The sequence below is a fragment of the Natator depressus genome, chromosome 7, assembly GCF_965152275.1.
Source record: "Natator depressus isolate rNatDep1 chromosome 7, rNatDep2.hap1, whole genome shotgun sequence".
Classification (NCBI taxonomy): domain Eukaryota; kingdom Metazoa; phylum Chordata; order Testudines; family Cheloniidae; genus Natator; species Natator depressus.
In genome coordinates this window covers 51,262,329-51,282,032 of record NC_134240.1, presented here as the reverse complement: position 1 = coordinate 51,282,032, position 19,704 = coordinate 51,262,329, and the positions used below count along the sequence as shown (strand labels likewise).

Sequence of the window (19,704 nt, the reverse complement as noted above, 5' to 3'; positions counted from 1 at the left end):
CATTTCCCATGTAGGTACTGTAACCCATTAACTGTCTCTTTGTTAAACTACACAGATTGAGCTCCTCAAGCATCACTATAAAAACACATTTTTCTAATCCTTTAATCCAGAGGTTCTCAAACTGTGGTCTGCGGACCACCAGTTGTTCGCAAGCTACATTCAGATGGTCCGCGGATAGTTCCCTCTGAGGTGCGTGCCTGGGTGGCCGCACACAAGAGAATGAAGGGACACCCACCTAATTAGTGGAGCTGCACAGGCGTGGCTCCACTAATTAGATGCCTGGACCCTGGAGAAGATGCACATGTAAAGTGAGGTGGTGACCTGGGGAGGGGGAGGGGGGGAGAATAGGAGGTAGGTGGGAGGGGCAGTGGGGTGAGAAGAGGGGGTGGGGGGGAATTTGGGACGTGCAGGGCTGCCGCGGCAGGGGAAAGATCCCCCTCCTTCCCAGCCCGGCTGAGTGGCTGCCGCGGCGGGGGATAGAGGGGGAGACCCCCTTCCTTCCCAGCCCCAGTTCAGGGACGGCTGCAGCTGGGGAGAGGGTACATCCATCGCATTAGAAAGGTAAGACTACCAATATTAAAATATGAGTTGTGTGCTTTTATTTGTAGAAAAAACATTAATTATTAAGGTTTTTTTTTACATAGCACTTTTATCAAAAGCACATTACAATACTTAGCTAACAGTACAAACAATATTTGGAAAGATCATTAAGTGGTCCACTGAGACCCACAGCAATTTTCAAGTGGTCCGCAAAAAAAAAAGTTTGAGAACCACTGCTTTAATCACTATCATGGCTCTGTCTCTGAATCCTCTCCGATTTATCAACATCCTTCCTGAAATGTGGACACCAGAACTGGACATGATATTTCCAGTAGTAGTTGCAAGAGAGCCAAATACAGAGGTAATATAATCTCTCTACTCCTACTCAATATTCCCATTTATGCATCCAAGAATTGCATAAGTCTTTTTGGCCACAGCTTTGCACCAGGTGCTCACGTTCACAGCTAATTTATCATGATTCTTAAGTCTTTTTCCACAGTCACTGCTTCCCAACATAAAGTCCCCCCATCCTTTAAATATGGCCTACATTCTTTGTTTCCTGATGTGTGACTTAATATGTGGCTGTATTAAAATACATATTACCCAGATTTCCAAGCTTTCACCCAGATTACCAAGAAATCCAGAACTGTCTGTATGAGTGACCTGTCCTCTTCATCATTTAACAATCTTTGTGTCAGCTGCAAACTTGATCAGTGATGATTTTACATTCTCTTCCAGGGCATTGATAAAAATGTTAAATAGCAGTGAGCCAAGAACCCCTCCCTGCAGGACTCCACTAGAAACACACCCACTCCATGCTGATTCCCCATTTAGTTACATTTTGTGACCTAACGATTAGCCAGTTTTTAATGCATTTCATGTGTGTCATGTTAATTTTGTACTGCTCTAGTTTCTTAATCAAATGTCATGTGGTACCAAGTAAAATGCTTTTAAGAAGTCTAAGTATATTACATTAACACTATTACCTTCATCAATCAAACTTGTAACGTCATCAAAAAAAAAAAAGTTCGTTTGACAAGATCTGTTTTCCCTAAACCCATGATGGTTGGCAATTATAGCACCCTCTCTTAATTCTTTATTAATTGAGTTCCTGTAGCAGGGTGGCTACCTTGCTCCTAAAATAGAAGGGGTTAAAAGCAGCCCTGGAGAGGGCTGACTGGGGAAGCAGCCGCAGCTGAGCCACACCCCAATCAGGCCCCAGCTGGCCTGTATAAAAAGGCTGTGAGCCAGAGGCTCAATGAGTCTCTCTTGAGGCTGCTAGAGAGCAGGGCCTGGCTGCCTGCCTGACAGGGTACTGAGGGTGGTGCAGTGCTGGGGAAGGAGCAGGCTGAGTGGGGGCGCTCCAGGCTGCCAACTCCCCAGGCTATAGGGCCTAGTCCAAGGCCGATAGAGGTACTGGGAGGCAGAGGAAGGCAACAGGTCCGAACCCCCTTGCCTATGATGAGTGGCCTTTACACTGCAGTCTGCCCCAGGGAGTGGGGGCCTGGTGATAACTGGCAGTAGCCCAGATTGAGGCACGGTGGGGATAGTGGGTTGGGGGTTCCCCAGGAAGGGGAGACCCAGAGGCAGAGTGTGGGGGTACTGCCAGGGGGTCTGTGAGGGACACGGGGGCCAGAGCGGTGCTGATCACCGGCCTGCAGAGGGTGCTCCAGAGCCTGGTGAGCTAATTCCTGACCAGCAGGAGGCACCGCAGGGGTGAGTCCGCTCCTTTACAGTTCCCATACCAGCTATTACGTTATCTTGCCCAGAATAGACATCAGACTGATGGGCCTAGAATTACTCTGCTCATCCCATTTATTCTTTTTAAATATTAACACTTTAGCTTTCTTCCCCAGTATTCCAAGACACATTAAAAATCAACATTAATGGTCCAGAGAGCTCCTCTGTCAACTCTTTTAAAACTCTTTGTTGCAAGTTATTTGAACCTGCCAATTTAAAAATGTCTAGTTTTAGCAGCTGCTATTAAATATCTTCCTTAGATACTCTTGGAATGGAAAGTATTTTATCAATCATCATCATCCTCTGATACATCTACATCACTTGGCTTTTTCCCCAGTGAAGAGTAAGGGGGCTGAACTAAAGGAAATCTGCAGGCAGTAATCACACAGCTATCTGAATTGGCTTTCTTGAAATTCTTTTCCAAGTTTGAGGATTTCTATTTACTGGGTATTTGCTTGAGCCTGTGGATTGGAAGCTCAGAGCATCTCCTTAAGTTAGAGGAAAAATGGAAGTGCTTGGATAAAAGGCAAATGCAGGCTGGGTCCAAGGCCCCCCTCTCCTTAACAGGATTCTAGGCAATTCCTTATATACACAACAAACAGATTGATGTGACCTCTTAGAAAAAAGATAAATTATGCCATCATTTGTGTTGCACATTATTGCATTCGCTGCACCATATGCACATAGAACACAAATATAATTTATTAAATTCTGTGCTCCAACCCTGCATATGGAATGACAGTCAAGTGATAAATTGCAGTAATATGGGATAATGCAGTTTACCATTCACGTTTGATTTTATTAGCTGCATTCTGCTCACTAATCTACCTCTATTGAGACTTCTAGCATTCCAAGTGTCAGAGCAATGCTGGGGATATAGCAAGACCACTGCAATCCCAAGGTGCAAACAATAACTTAAGTGCATTTGCAGCTTTAAGTATCATCTTCCTGGCTTTGGACAGCAGTTTAATGCAGACTATTCATGCTATTTAAATGTAGCTCAGGGCCTCCAATTGAGCATAGGGTGTAGTTTTATCTAAGCACTGTACCGAATCAGGCCTGCCATTGGCATCCTTGAGCTCCAAGTAGGGCTTCTTCTTCACTCGGTTCAGATCCTCATGCAAGCCATCCAGGAGGAATGCCAAGAGCTCCTGAGAATCTTGCTGCTGGTACCCTGAGAACTGAGGGGCAAAACGGCCAACCTGGGTCTAAAATTAAAACAGAATAGGATAATCTGGTCAGAGCAGCATCATGCGTGTATTTGTAAAAATGAAAAGACAATCATATCCTGGTTTCTTCAGAATTCAGCAGCAAGAAGCTGCTGTAGTTTATTGATAACAATAATGAAGCTGAAGGCAACATAACAAGGATGTCAGTACAGATTTCCTGGCCTATTTTAAAGCCTTTCAATCAAGGGCATTTTTAAAGACCAGGATGGTAGGAATCTGGACTGCCTGATACTAAGCTCTGGGTCAAGAAATACCAACTACCAGCACCTGGGGTGCTGTACAAGTTTCAATTGTGTTCTTTTAGGAACATAATTGCTACAGTAGACCAGACCAGTGTCATAGAATCACAGAATATCAGGATTGGAAGGGACCTCAACCCCCTGCTCAAAGCAGGACCAATCCCCAATTTTTGCCCCAGATCCCTAAATGGCCCCCTCAAGGACTGAACTCATAACCCTGGGTTTAGCAGGCCAATGCTCAAACCACTAAATTATCTCTCCCCCCAATCCATCTAGTCCAGGATCCTCTTACATCAGCCAGATACTTCAGAGAAAAATCCATAAATCCCTGTAGTGGATATTTATGGAACAAGAACATGTCCATAAAGAAAATGGCTCCCTAACTCATCAGTTAGAGCAGTGTTTCCCAAAGTGTGGCGGGCGCCCTCCCTCCCACATGACATGCAGGATTAGCTGGGTTGTGCAGAGCAGATAGGCCTCAAATGTTCTCCAGTCTCAGCTTTCACTAAAAATTATTAAGAGTGAAATTCTGGCCCCATTGAAGTCAGTGGCACAACTCCCAATGACTTCAATGGAGCCAGGATTCTACTCTAAGTCTCTAGCTGTTCTAATTTCAAACAAACTTTGAAAACTGACGAATGTATAACCAAAGGTAACAACAACAGCCTGAACTTGCGCAGACCTTGAAACAATTGCTCTGAGGTGTGAACTGCTCTATTCAATAGACTGGGTGCTACCTCATAATGTAAAGACAATACTTTGATTGTCACCATTAATAATTTTCCTGCTTACCAAGACATAAGAAAGGATCACAGTATGAAGATCCACAATTACTCTGAAAGCGCAATCATTCTGGTACCATGAGCAGGTTATCCCACTGATTTTTTTTCACAAACTAGAAGGAGCCAATCACGAGGTGGCCAGCAGGGCATCAGAGCCCCACTTACAGGAAAACAAACCAGAGGGCTCCAGCAGAGCTCACGAGGGAGAGAAATTTTCTCAGAACAAGTTAACATTGCTACTTAACAGTGACTGACTTATAGTTGTTATTGCTAAGTAACTATCATAAATTTGAAAAGTGATCTATTTCAGTTATAAAAAAGCCTGTATTAAAAAAAAATCAACTACTGAATCCACAAAAAGAAAAGGAGTACTTGTGGCTCCTTAGAGACTAACAAATTTATTAGAGCATAAGCTTCCGTGAGCTACTGCTCACTTCATCGGATGCATAGAGTGGAAAATATAGTGGGGAGATTTTATATACACAGAGAACATGAAACAATGGGTGTTACCATATAGACTAATAAGGGTGATCAGTAAAGGTGAGCTACTACCAGAGGGGGGGGCGGCGGCTTTTGTAGTGATAATCAAGGTGGGCCATTTCCAGCACTTTACAAGAACAGTGGGAGGGGAAACAAACAAGGTGAAATAGTTTTACTTTGTGTAATGACACATCCACTCCCAGTTTTTATTCAAGCCTAAGTTAATTGTATCCAGTTTGCAAATTAATTCCAATTCAGCAGTCTCTCCTTGGAGTCTGTTTTTGAAGTTTTTTTGTTGAAGAATTGCCACTTTTAGGTCTGTAATCCACATCACTCCTTAACGTAAAAATTTAACACTTTCAAAAACTAAACACACAAAGACTTCATTTGGGGACAGTTAAGGTTGCTTCAGGATATGTCTCACACTAAGCCAAAATCTCTGAAGTTAAGGGGAAAGTTTTCTGCATTCCTTGCTACTTTCACATCATTTACAACACTGTCAATAACAGACCCCACCATTCCATAAGGCTTACATTTCCACCTTCAACAGCAACACACCCCAAAAGCAACTCACCCCAAATTCAAGTTCATACTCTAAGGCAAAGCCTTTATAGCAACTTCTGACATTTGTGTTTCAACAGATTGGCTACGTTGGAAGTGACTCATTCCATACATTTGAGAAGTAATTCTACCTTAACATTACTCAGGTTGTTTGGGTGCCTTAAGTGCATTTCCCTACTTTGACATCGGTGGATTTATTTTTATGCTTAACCTTAACTGGGTTTATAATGCTTGTTTTTGGGGTAACTGCAACCTTCTTCTAATGTTGTTTGCAGCGTTGGTGGAGCAGTGTTGGTCCCAGGATATGAGACAGACAAGGAGGGTGAGGTAATATATTATTATCCCTCTATTCCGCCCTGGTGAGGCCACAGCTGGAGTATTGAGTCCAGTTTTAGGCCCCCACTACAGAAAGGATGTGGACAAATTGGAGAGTCCAGTGGAGGGCAAGGAAAATTATCAGGGGGCTGGGGCACATGACTTACAAGGAGAGGCTGAAGGACCTGGGCTTGTTTAGTCTGCAGAAGAGAAGAGCGAGGGGGGATTTGATAGCAGCCCTCAACTACCTGAAAGGGGGTTCCAAAGAGGATGGAGCTCGGCTGTTCTCAGTGGTGGCAGATGACTGAACAAGGAGCAATGGTCTCAAGTTGCAGTGGGGGAGGTCTAGGTTGGCTATTAGAAAACACTATTGTGACGGGTTCGGTCACAGATACCCCCTTGGGACCGTCACCTGATGTGCTGAAATTACTTCTGAGCCCGTTTTCCCTGCCAGCTTGGGATTCCAGAACCCTGCCTTGTTGAGCCAGATATGCTAGTATGCTGCAACACAGACCCAGATCTGGTCCACGCCCCAAAGTTGCAGACTTTAACCAAAAACTGCTCAGGAGGTTTCCAATCTCCAGCACCCAGATACCCAGCTCCCCATGGGATCCAAACCCCAAATAAATCAGTTTTACTCTGTATAAAGCTTAGACTGGGTAAACTCATAAGTTGTCCACCCTCTATAACACTGATAGAGAGAGATGCACAGCTGTTTGCTCCTCAAGGCATTAATCACTTACTCTGGGTTAATTAATAAACAAAAGTGATTTTATTCAGTATAAAAAGTAGGATTTAAGAGATTTCAAGTAATAGACAGAACAAAGTAAGTTACCAAGCACAATAAAACAAAACAAGCAAGTCTAAGCCTAATACATTAAGAAACTGAAATCAGGTAAATCTCACCCTCAGAGATGTTCCAATAAGCTTCTTTCACAGACTAGACTCCTTCCTAGTCTGGGCCCAATCCTTTCCCCTAGTACAGTCCTTGTTAGTTCCAGCTCAGGTGGTAACTAGGGGATTTCTCATGACTGGCAGCCCCCTTTGTTCTCTTCTACCCCCTTTTATAGCTTTGGCACAAGGCAGGAATCTGGATCCCCACCCCTCCTTCTAAATGGAAAAACACCAGATTTAAGATGTTTTTCATTATAGCTTTCGTGACAGCAAAAGCTGTGGAAAGACATTACAACTTTCATTCTAACCCTGCTTTCACTACCATCTTCTCTGAATAAAAGTGTCTACTTACTTTGAACATACGTGGCGCCACGTGAGAGTGTCTCCCAGACCACATCTGCTTAATAAGCTCTGCATATGCTTCTGCAATTTCTCCTCTCATCCCCAGAGGATTGTCATGATTTATTTCAGCCTCATATTTATCTTCCAGGAAATACTCAGTCAGAGGTGGGGTGTTACTCAAACACTGAAATAAAAACAACATTTACAAAGCTCATGTCATTGTCTAGGACAGCCAACTTCTATGAGAAGGAAGTAATGCAACAATCCAACTTTCATATCAGTACATATGTGAAATGACAAAACCTTTTTAAAAGCTTGTGAAAGTAGACAGAACAAAATATTTAAAAGGAACAATGAAAGTTCTGAGACTACAGCTCTCTCACAATTTAGTAAAACAGAATTGTATCTTATTGAGATACAATGTGAGCAATGCAAGTCAGACAACAAAGGCCATATAAAAGGGTTCACAATATTCAGACTTCTCTTCCAAGGGTAAAAAGTGTAAATAGCAGCACTTTGCTAAGGCTATTGCTGAAGTAGAGATGGCCCTTTAATGCACAGCTTTAGTTCATGTCACTTACAGTTTAATCAAGAGTTACCTTCTGATCTACAATTTCTCCACCTTGTCTCCAATCTCAGCACTAACACATAGCACTCGACGTGCCTAACAGCAGTAGCAAAGCTAGCCTCTGCTTAGACAGCACATCTAGCTGTTTTCAGGAGTGTGTCTGTTAGAGGTTTTCCACCCCACTGAACTCCCGCAGCCTGAAATGAGGCCTAAAAGATTCTATATAATGGTAACTGTACACAGTGGAGTGGAAAATATGAAAATGGGGCACTCTATCCCACGTGACACCTTTCTCCCCACTCCACCTATTAGTATCTCTAGCAATTTTCCTCATTTGTGCTGAGTCTAAAGATGCATAGAGTCATAGAATATCAGGGTTGGAAGGGACCTCAGGAGGTCATCTAGTCCAACCCCCTGCTCAAAGCAGGACCAATCACCAATTTTTACCCCGATCCCTAAATGGCCCCCTCAAGGATTGAATTCACAACCCTGGGTTTAGCAGGCCAATGCTCAAACCACTGAGCTATCCCTCCCCCCTACATGGGCAGCCGACTCCTGTAACACAGTAGAACATCTCTAACCTACACTAATGGGGAAACTCGTGTAAAGCACCAGAGGTGGGAGCAATACAGTGATGCTGTGGCCCCTACAAACCAACATGGAGGGAAGGAGTTTGTACCAACCCGTGGGCCTGCCCCACACAATGAATCTTAAGATTACCCATGTACAGTTGGTCTTCCGTCCTCCTAGCTGCTGCTCCTCCTCCTCCCTGGTGCTGAGATACTTTCTGTGACCCAGTGACTCTAGGAATCAGCACTGAGCAGGGTAGGGAGGCTTTTAGGAAGCTACCCTCCTGCTGTCCTTGACTCTGCCCTCTGCATGTGCCTGTGGCAGAGTGTCCAGGTACAGAGAGGGAGTGCAATTGCTGAACATGGGGAAGTCACGTGTACGTTTTACCCGACAACGAGATGGAAAGAGTGTCAAAAAAGAAAATTGACCGGATTTAAAAACAAAAAAGTATTATCTTGAATCTTTGCCCCGTCACCTCTTACCTGTATGCACTATTTAGGTTAGATGCTCTTCAGGACAGCTAATGGCCTTCTAACAGGCCTATAAAGTGCCCAGCACACTTTGGGATGCTATATGAGAGCACTTGACAGGTGTGCAATGAATCCATGGGGATAAAGCATGAAGTAGATTTTTTTCAGCCCTTTACCTGTAATGCAGAGTTCATGAAGCAGGTGTTTCCCAGGTTACTGAGCCCACAGATGCCGGGCTGTGACTGGGAAGGGGACTCCCTGCAGCTGTAGGAGTTGTAAGAGAAGCCAGAGACTCTGGAAGAAGAAAACAACTTTTTTTATCTAGACCACACCAGTCCACATTTCACCCATCACAGTAAAGTTTACGACTTGCATCAAATGCTATTCCTTCTTACTGGTGCTTTTTCATATATGTCTGCTCCTCCATACGTGTTAGTTTTGACATCTCATTTAACTCGGACTACTAGCACATCTGATGTATACTGAAACAATGTATCTCCTATATTCAGGCTGTTTTTCTTTGACCATTTACCTCTAGTACTTTATGACACATTTTCCTCAAGTGTATGGTGCCTACAATCCTTTATCACGTTATACGGACATATGCAGGTGAGCTACTACTTTGCAACAGTTGATGAAAGTTTTATGGTCTCTGCCTGGTGAAGTGGCTATCGCAGCCAAAGAATGGGACACAAAACATCTGAAACGGAGAATAAGCATTGGAGTAAGTGCTAGTTTTCCATGCAGTTGGGCTAGAGTGGGGCAAGTGTTACTTTCAACAACAACTTGAAAATACAAGTAGCCAGGGGCACCAGGAGGACACAAAGCTAGTCAGAGGAAGGAGAGGGGAAAGAAAAGCATTCCTGCTCTTACCCCCTGCCAAGGCTGGAGCTGGTCAGTCCATAGGAGTTATTGCTATCACCATTTGCAATGGCAGAAGAGACAGACATTGAGGAATAAGAATTTACTGATGATGCTGAAGGAGTAAAATTTCTGCTACTTGCAGTGCTTGATCTGGGAGAAAGGGAAGAAGCAGAAACAACGCCACCAGTTTTTGCAAACCCCAGACTCTGGCACTCTTAAAATAAAGGTCACGTCTGATTAGAATTTACAATCTTAACTTGTTAGTATCTGCATTTCCAAAACACTAGTCTGAGTCAATCTAGGGCATCACAAGTGAAAGGCAGAAACAATAAGCCAATCATGAGCAAGAAGAGGCCCCAGATGGCATAAGCACAAGGAAGTTTGGACTGAGTGGAAAGCAGGCTCTAAACAGCCTGGTGCACTAAGAAATTAAACCCTCTAAAAATAATAAAACCTTTTCTCTAAATAAGCAACAGAGTACCAAAACAAAAGACCTCTCTTTAAAACCCACTCTAACTATGCAGGTAAGAAACCAAGAGCAGACTAAGTAGAGTGGGTGCTACCTAACTTATTGGGCAAAGTACAGCATGTAAAACTACATGCTTTGTGGCTAAGTACAGCACAAGCAGCTTGTAGCACTGAGAGCCCAGGTGCACCATCTTGAGCTCAGAGTGGGTGAACTGGAGGAGCAGAGAGACAGAACCGCTTATATGGGGTAGTCAATAGGCGGACCATAGACCAAATTTGGACCGCCAGATGCTTCTGAACAGACCGAGACATCTTTTTATTTACTTATTACTATCATTATTATTGTTATTGTTTTTGTATTATTTTCTCTGACAATTCCTTGACAAAGAAATTTGGACCTTGACAAAAAATAATTGATTACCACGGTGGATAAAATTCAAATATTTTTTTAAAAAATACCAAAAAATCAGATTTTATTTAAATCAGGTTTTTTCCTCAAAAAAAATCTACAGATAGTTTTAATTAACATACATTATACCTCCAGATATCTCATCATGGAATAGGGATTATAAATTCTAATTCTATAGTATGAGACAATATATTCATGTAACGTTTAAGAAAAGTTTTGTAAATGAATTCCAATAGTTCAGTCTAGAAGATACCATCAGAGATGCTTATTTAGGCAGTTCTCAAACTGTGGATTTGTGTTTCCAGAGATAACATGCTTGTTAACAGCAAAAATGTTTTTAAATAAATAAATATAGAGATGAGAAATAACAGACCTCAACCCTATTGTCCCTCTGCAAATTTGTGCACAACAAGTCAATCCCTTACCTCTCTCTAAAATGCAACGTTTCAAAAAGTTCAATGAATAGAAGATTGCTGGGGGCGGAATAGATCTGGACAAGGAGAAGAAGTCTGGAGATAAGTGTGAGAAGGGAGGGACAGGAAGTAGAAACAAAAGTGAAACTGTTTGAGCAGCATATTCCAGAAGTCTTGATGTCTGAGTGTAGCCTTCATTGATTTGAGATCTACCATACCATTCTCTCACTAGAAGGGAAAACCTGTAATGGCAGCAGGCCATAAAAGAGACCCAGTCTGGGAATATTTTAATGAAGTTCCTCTACCTGTGAGTAAGACAGGCATGCGTGCAAAATGCAAAGAGTGCAACAAAGAAATGCAAGGGCTGTTTGCCCGAATGAAACAACATCATGAGAAGTGTTCTTTCTCAGGAGGAAGCTGCGTTGAAGATGATGAAAGGAACATGTCTGAACATGCAGGATCTTCAGGTTGGTAAACTTTTTTATTTCATACTTCTTTCTTAAGGACTGCCTGTCTTCCTTCTGGACTATTCTTGAATTCTCATGTTTGAGCAAAAAATATAGTTGTTACTCTCTGGTACTATCATTTTAGATGCAGTTGTGATAAAAAATAAATAGCTGAAATAGGCAGATCTTCCATTTACAATTTCACCTTGAAAGTAGTACTGAGTAGTACTGAGTGTCAGTGAATGCAATGAGTAATACTAAATGAGTAGTATGGTAATAATAATTAAACAATTGCATTGACTTATTTTGTTTAGGAGAATCCATCCTCAACATACAGGATTCTGAAGACTATCTGCCTGCAAGATCACCATCATTTTCTATAGTTTCAGAGTTATCTGCCAATGATAGTGTTTCAATCACATCATGTATGTCACAGAGCCACAGTATATCAACTGTAGCAAAAGGGAAAAAAAAATCTCCACCATCCAGAAACAACAACATAGATAAGTTTGTCATCAGAACCAGCAGATTACAAAAAGAGGTAATTGATGAAAAAATTGCCCGGTTTCTTTATGCAACAAACTCTCCTTTCCATGTGATTGAGAACCCACACTTCATTAACATGGTTCAGTCATTAAGACCAGGATACAGTCCACCCAACAGAGCAGATGTCGCAGGCAAATTGCTGCATAAAGTGTATGAAAGAGAAATTGAGCAGTGTCCAAAAGGTCTAGAGGGTGAAACTGTTAACCTGAGTCTTGATGAGTGGAGCACTGTCCACAATGATCCTGTTGTATGTGCTTCTGTGACAACAGAAGAAGGGAATGTCTTCCTTACAGAAACAACTGATACATCAGGAAATGCACACACAGCAGAATACTTACAAGAAGTAGCAGTAAAAGCTATAACAAAACTGGGGAAAAAATTCAAATGCCTAGTACGCAGCTTGGTCATGGACAATGCTGCAAATGTATCCAAGATGAGAAGAAATTTAGAAGAGAGAGTCCCAAGCTAACATACGATTGCAGTGCTCATTTGATGCACCTCCTAGCCAAAGACTTTAGGGTTCCAGAAATAAAAGGTTAATGTTGTTGAAATTGCAAAATACGTCTGTAACAACCACTTTGCAGCAGCTGCTCTGAAAAAAAGTGGGAGGAACCAAGCTAAGTCTCCCACATGACGTGCAGGAATGAGGATTTAGAGATGTTGTTCACTGAATGCAGCCCTACAGAGGTGTTAGATTTCAGGAAAGCACACCTGGAGAAATTGAGGAATCTAGAGGGGAATGTTTGAGAGGAGGCCTCATCTAGCAGCATAGAAGGTGGCTGTCTACAAGCCACCTAAAAAAGAAGACACCAAGAAATAAGAATCAGCTAACTTGGTTGTGTAAAGGAATGTTAAAAAAAAATCAGTTTAAAAAGGGGCGGTGGTGAGGCAATCAAACAAAAAACATCTGAAGCAGTTATAGCTCTGGAAGAAAGATATAGGCAGCACAAATATAAATGAACTAATACTACCAATTCATCAATGGCCAAAGTAATAGTAGGAAGATATTTGGTCCACTAATAAATGAGAATGCTGAAATTAAATGACTCCTTTTTAAGCATGTATTCAACAAGATAGATACCGAACAAAATAAGGAAGACCGACCTTGTGAAATGACTCTTGAGAACAAGCAGGAAAGAGAATGCTGGGAAATATGAACATGTATATAGCAGCCAGTCCAGATAACAGCCTGATCCACTGACATTTTTGAAAAATCATGGGCAACAGGGGAAACACCAAAAGATGGGAGAAAAGCAAGTGTGATAACAATCTTGCAAAAAGGAAAAAAGTGTAATCCTACCAATAATTGTGCCATAAATCTAATATAATGAAACATGCTAGCAGTACAAACTTCACTAAAGAAGACCCACAAGCAATAAGCAACACTAAGGATTTATCAAGGGCCTTCTGAAATGATCGATTTAACCTAATCATCTGCTACCTGCAGCAAACATGATACAATTACGAAGAATAAATTTCTGAGCTTCCTTCTCCCCACTTCCTGAATACTGAGGTAAGGAAGATTATACTATAGTTCAATCTGTTTGCTAGGGGAATGGACTTCCCTGAGGAATGGACAACTTTCAGAGCAAAATAGCACCCTGCTTGTTAAACTAGTCTACCAGTGCTGACCTGCCTGAGTCTGACTAACACAGCCCTGAGTTTTTACACATTAATGTACATGGTTTCTTTTCTGATAATAGATTTTGTCCTTGAAGCATTCAATACCCAGAAAGACCCCAGTCTGGCAGATTGGTATCTGATCACCATGAATCCCAAATGGGTTTTTAAACAGACAGATTATATAATGAATTTAAGAAACAGGGAAGATAAACAGGTGCCCCCGCAAGAAAATGCTATCAACATCACTTTCCTTTCTTATTGAATTGTGGACATCAGTTTAACATAACTTCCTGACTCCATTCCCCAGTGAAGAGGAAATGAAATACTGACTGAGATTGAACAGAGACATAGATAATCCCAACAGATATATGCTTCTACTACAGTGTTCTCAACCACCGTTTGTAGCTCTTCAATAAAACACACTTAATATTTTATAAATTCTACATTATATAATCCAAAATCCTAGGTTTCCATCTACAGTAAAAGCTTTTTTTTATCCGGCATGTTGGGGAAAATGGGGGGTAAGTGCAAAATTCCAGTTAACTAAGAGGGAGGGAGTTTGGGTGTGGGGCTGGGGCGCAGGAAGGGGTGCGGGGCGCAAGTTCTAGGAGGGAGTTTGGGAGCTGCAGGGGCAGCACCTGTGGGCAGAGGCAGTGAGCAGAGCCACCTAGCCATGCTTCCACCTAAGAACAGCAGGGACAGGTCGCTGCTTGCAGGGAGCAGCCTGAGGTGAGCATCCCCTGGATCTAGAACCCCAAAACCCCTCCCGTGCCCCAACCCACAGCCCCACGCCCCCTCCCACACTCCAAACCCCTCATGACCCTTTGCCTAGGAGCAGCAGGGACATGTCGCCGCTTCCCAGGAGCCACATGGAGCCAGGCAGGGAGCCTGCCGGCCCCGTGCCAACTGGACAATAAACTGGACTTTCTATGAAGATTAGAAATGCCAAATTTTAGAGCTTTCCAACTGGTACAGGGCCAGATAACACAGCTTTTACTGTAATTGGGAGATAGTACCTTGCACCCTGGTAAGCATTTTCACTTAGGTAGTAGTCTGTTTCTAAGTCTAGCTACTGAAGGAGAAAAAGTATGATACTTGGAATTATATAGAATTCCTTGTAAATTTTTAGAATATTTGATACTTGCCCAAGTATCCAGCACTTAAGACAAACCTATAATTGGCCAAATGGTTGAACCTTCTCTTTTTAGATCAACTGTCAAAGAAAGTTAGAGTCACATAGCTCTGATTTTCCATGGAATCCTCTGAATCTCCTTGACTCCTTTCAGTCATAGAGGACTATGTGATCAATGAACTCCTCTTGTACAAACACAGGAATTCTCCTACCAAATCAGACCAGCGGTTGGTCCCTTACATCTTGTATTGTTTCCCAGTGGACAGTAACAAGCTTCAGGGGAAAGTGTAAAACTTCTAGAATGAACAATCCTGGGCTAACCTCCTCATAGATCATGTTTCATCCTAGTCAGTGAAAGTTAGTGGTTGACTTTTGCTATGAAGCATGATGGTTTATACTATCTACACAATTTGAAGCATGATTTATACTACTTATACAATTTTAATCTTATGAACTGCAAATGTGGATGTTGTCATGATCCATATAAATATCTAGGGACATTTTTTCAAAAGAATAAGTCACTTAAAAGTACAGATCCCATTATAAATCAGCTTTTGAAAATTGAAGCCCTAGTCTTTTTAATCTTACTAAGCTGTTAGCCTCAATAAAATCTCATGGCAGCGAGTTCCATGTTAACCGTGTGTTTTGTAGAAAAGCATTCCCTTTGTCACCATTAAGTTTGCTGCCTTTCTATTTTACTGGAAGTCACCTTGTTCTTGCACTAGAAGAAAAAAAAATAGTGCACATACATTTTAAATTTCAATTTCATTCTATAGCATTAATTATTCTATATATTTATATCAAGACCCTTCTTATTCACCTCCTCTCTAAGTTAAAAAATTCTAATCTTTGTAGTCTCTCTTTATGCAAAAGCCTTCCCAGGCTTCCAATCATGTTGTCTGCTCTTCTCTGGACCTTTTCCATTTCTATTATATCCTTTTTGATGGGAGATGACTAGAATTGAACACAGAATGGAATAAAATACTCAATATTAGTATCTGTTAATACACCATGACCCCTTGTTTGTTTTTTTACCACCACTGCACAAATATTTTCATTATGTAGTTCACACTGCAAAAAAAATCGACATAGTTATACCAACGTAATCCTCAGTGTAGACAGTGCTATGTCAGCAGGAGAGATACTGTCGCCTCTCAGAGAGGCATATCAACGCCAACAGGAGAGCTCTCGCCAATCAGCATAGAGAGTCTTCATTAAAGTGCTAGAGCGGTGCAGTTGTGCCGATGCAATGTGTTAAGCGTAGACAGGCCATCAGTCTTTGCATCTTTTAAAACTGTAAATGCAACTAAAGAAGCACCAGGCATGTTTTAAAACTTAAAAAATAATGCTTAGCACAGATAGTACTTAGCATCTTCTAACCATGGTACAGATATGAGCTAATTAATCCTCATGTCACCTATTTGAGATCACACTTTGTTGCCTATCCCCTTTTTAGGGCCCAAGACCACAGAGAGTCAGTGATAGGGCCAAGGCTAGAACAAGAGAATGCTAATGTTCTTGCTTTAATCCCACATTCAATTGATCAGGACATGCTAACCTCTTCTCTTTAAAGAAATTAAGAAAATAATAGCCTTTAACAGGGCTTCTCTATGAGGCAACCGGTCACTGGAATTAGAGAGTTGAGCAAGACAGTGAAACAAAAGTGAGAAGACAAGAATGGAGAGGATGCTTACTTTGCAGGAAGAGACTGCCTGGGCCATGTACCATCTTCATTCTTCACTTCTATTAACAGCACCTGAAGAGGGAATGCAGACAGTAGGGCAAGGCAAAAACAAACTTATTTTACGTTCTATAAAATGACTTAGACATCTCTTAAATGATGTTCTCTGAAATATTGTTTATCTTTTGTTTTCTATTAAATGTATATAATACTTCCATTGCAGGGTCTCTTTACTGATAGATTCTCTTCTTGTGCATAGTACAGCAAAATATTTTCATAGACAAGCTACTTGCCCAAGGAAAACCATGTGTTAGCTTACCGGGCATTTCAATACCATGATTATTAGAGAATTCTGAGCATCTTACCTGACCGGGATAGAGCCCTGCATCTTGTACATTGCTGTCCAGGTTGCTGACCTGCTCATAGGCGTTACTCATATACCTGCTCCATAACCTAGTTTCCTTCTCACTGAGGATATTAAACAGCTGTCGCATTTCCTTCTCAATGGTAGCTGTTTAGGGGAGAAAATAATATAATAAACTTCTGAAATGCTTAAATATTTCTAGAAAGAACTGACCAACCAGAGATACATTAAAGGCATATGTCCCTACTTTATCAATGCGCCAGTGGTAAAAGATAGGTCTCATAATCCAGTAGTGTGAACATAATTAGAGCTGAATATGTCTACTTATTAAAACCCTTTATTTTCATACACATTCGTCTGTCAGAAATGTTCCTTTTTGGCTGGGCTGCGAGCAAGCTTGAGGAGTTTGCCCAACAAGTATCTTTTCTGAAATGCTAGAAGCACCTGAAAATTGGAGTTTAAAAAGGAAGTGTGCTCAGATATTACTATAAGATCCCACTACTGGCAACTACCAGCCAAGCACATCTATGGATCACATTATAGTCTACATGCAGCATCTTAAAAGGCGGAGGGGGTCCTGCATACGATCATGCAGTGATGTAGGGTATAGGACCAATTTTCAGGTAAAATGAACAAGCAGGGGAAACTGGAGAAAGTATGACTAAAATATTCCAGCAGATAAAGCCCAAAGAGTCACATCAGTGACAGAATGTAAATAGAAGTACTGGAAACATTTAGACACAGAACTGTTTCAAACAACAGCAAATCAAACAGGATTTTTCCACTGCTATGGAAGTGGACAGAAGACAATGATAAGCTCTGATTACCCTTTAACCTCATCCCCACCCCCGCATTTACAGGTCTGCTGAGGCCTAACTTTTCAGCCCTCAAAGGGTCAAGCAGTTTTCCAACCCAACCTAACACAGCCCATAAAGTTGGTACGTGGTGGTGGCTGCGTACCCAGTTCCTGACACGCCTTCTGCACTGTATGTGTGCTCAGAGCAAGAGGCACTGAGGATCTGCAGCACACTCTGTAGAGCATACAAAGCAAAGTGAGGAGTAGGGCATGCAGCTGACAAGAGAGGCAGGAGAAGGTCATCAGAGGCAACCCAACCCAAACCCAAATCTTGTAGTCATGTAGCAACAGGCTGAAGGGCTCTACCCCCATTTACTGCTATTAAATTAGGTGTTTTTAAACATTCCAGTCAGTTCAAAGCTGCAAGTATCACATAGCTACTTACCGATGGTGTCTGCTTTGCTGAAATGGCAGGTCAACACATTGGTAGGATCACTATTTTCACACAGCTTCAGTTCGAGGAGATAAACTTCTACTTTACAGTGCTTCACAAATAGACCGTACTCCACCACCTATAAACAAAAGGCTGCCCCTGAAGCAGGCATGATACTGACCACCCCCACATAAGTGAGATGACAATCATCCTTAAAGGGCCCTCCACAACCTGGACTGGCTGCCTAAACAGTGATTTACAGTTTTAAATTGAGTGGGGGAAGGAGTGGTCTGACTCCAAAACTGGGAGCTGGGAATTCATGAGTTTAATCCCAGCTCTGCCCCTGACTTGTTGTGTGACCTAGATCAAGACATTCAACTTCTCTATCACCATTTTCCCCATCTGTAACACACAGACTACTCCTTTTTTCTCCCATGGAAAAGTTCTGAAACTTAATTATAGCAGCTGAGTAGCAGCACCAACTAGTTAAGGTTGCAAAAAACAATTTCTATTGCAACTCCTAGGTTTCATGTAGAGAATTCCAAAAGCATTTACCTTTTGTGCCTGGTCTCTGCCCAAAGGCAATTTCCCACCCCCAGAACATTGGAACAAAATACCACCTGATATTCTGAGTTACAAGAAGGAAGAAACAAACCATTTTCCAACACAGTATGAGTTCATGACTACATTCCCGCCCCCACTCAAACAAAAAAAATCAATCAACGATGGCACAAAAGTGGCTGAAATGTCAAGTATGTACTGGAACATAAGTAATCCTGTTTGATTTGGTAAACTTAACAAAAATTGGTTTCACAATGAAGGGTTCAAAACTTCCAGATGTGAAACTGCACATGTGCAGTAACCCTTTCCATTCAGCTATCATCCGGACTCATAAAAAGGTATAGTGCACAGGGACTTAACTGTGCAGCTATGTACCATATGCCATGTTACTTCCGATTAAGGAGCAGAGCTATAGAGGTGGAAAATAGCAGTGTGTGGAGCCAATGTTAGCTTCACCAGTACACAGGGCAGCCTATAAATCTTAGTAGTGACTATTCATATTAGAGTAGCACCCAGAGGTCCCAACTGAAATTTGGAACCCATTGGGCTGGGAGGAGGTCAAGCCAAGTCTTACAGATATTTTCTTTGAGAGACACAGGCAAGAAGTGTGGAAGGGGTGATGAAGTGGCAATGTAGGATTCAATAAGGGAGGTAAAGTAGATCTGTGGATAAACACACAGCAGAAAGAGTGCAGCTATAGCAGACAAGGTCAGCACAGTCACAAGACTTCCAGAGACTCCACAGCAAGAGAACAAGAAGGCTACAAGCAGAGGCTGGGGGTGAGCCACTGCTTGGTAATCAGACTCAAAGCTCAAAGAAAGAGGGAAAGAGGGGCTGGAAATGGCAGGATTGAGAGAGAAGAAGCCCAACAAACCTGCCAACAGACTTCAGAAGATGACTCAAGGTGAGAGAAGCCATCATATGACAGAGTGGATGAAGTAGCAGTGTCAGATGAGATCCTGGTCTTGGTGAGGACCAGGAGCCAGAGAGCAACAGATGATGAAGTAATATATACTATGTGGGTCAGAGGGGTGGGGTAAGTAGGGCAATCAGAGAAGGTAAAGCTGGTGGGAAGGAGAAGGGAGGGGGAGATGGTGGGAGTGGATGTCTATCCTAGGCTCTTGATTTCCTTCGATTTGTTAAGGTATCTAAATGATAACTGCCTCTCTTGCTACAGAGTGAGAGGGGCATCATCATAGTACAATAGGGATGGGGGAGGTCCTGAAACACTCTGGAAA

The 19,704-nt window shown here is 42.1% G+C and overlaps 1 protein-coding gene across 4 annotated transcripts in view; it reads right to left on the bottom strand.

Moving 5' to 3' along the window:
- The window catches only part of USP4 (ubiquitin specific peptidase 4), a 90,564-nt gene that overhangs the window by 59,393 nt on the left and 11,467 nt on the right, over nucleotides 1-19,704 (bottom strand). For 3 of the 4 annotated variants that reach the window (XR_012640260.1, XM_074958394.1, XM_074958396.1), the window contains exons 4-10: nucleotides 17,918-18,044; nucleotides 16,678-16,823; nucleotides 16,326-16,387; nucleotides 9,604-9,744; nucleotides 8,907-9,024; nucleotides 7,133-7,306; nucleotides 3,330-3,488 (exon numbers count right to left, since the gene is read on the bottom strand). Coding sequence is in view for 3 of the 4 variants with exons in the window: in XM_074958394.1 (XP_074814495.1) it covers nucleotides 3,330-3,488; nucleotides 7,133-7,306; nucleotides 8,907-9,024; nucleotides 9,604-9,744; nucleotides 16,326-16,387; nucleotides 16,678-16,823; nucleotides 17,918-18,044 (927 nt within the window). In the remaining variant the exon portion in view is untranslated. The remainder of the gene's footprint in view (nucleotides 1-3,329; nucleotides 3,489-7,132; nucleotides 7,307-8,906; nucleotides 9,025-9,603; nucleotides 9,745-16,325; nucleotides 16,388-16,677; nucleotides 16,824-17,917; nucleotides 18,045-19,704) is intronic. The other variant, XM_074958395.1, reaches the window with a different exon arrangement.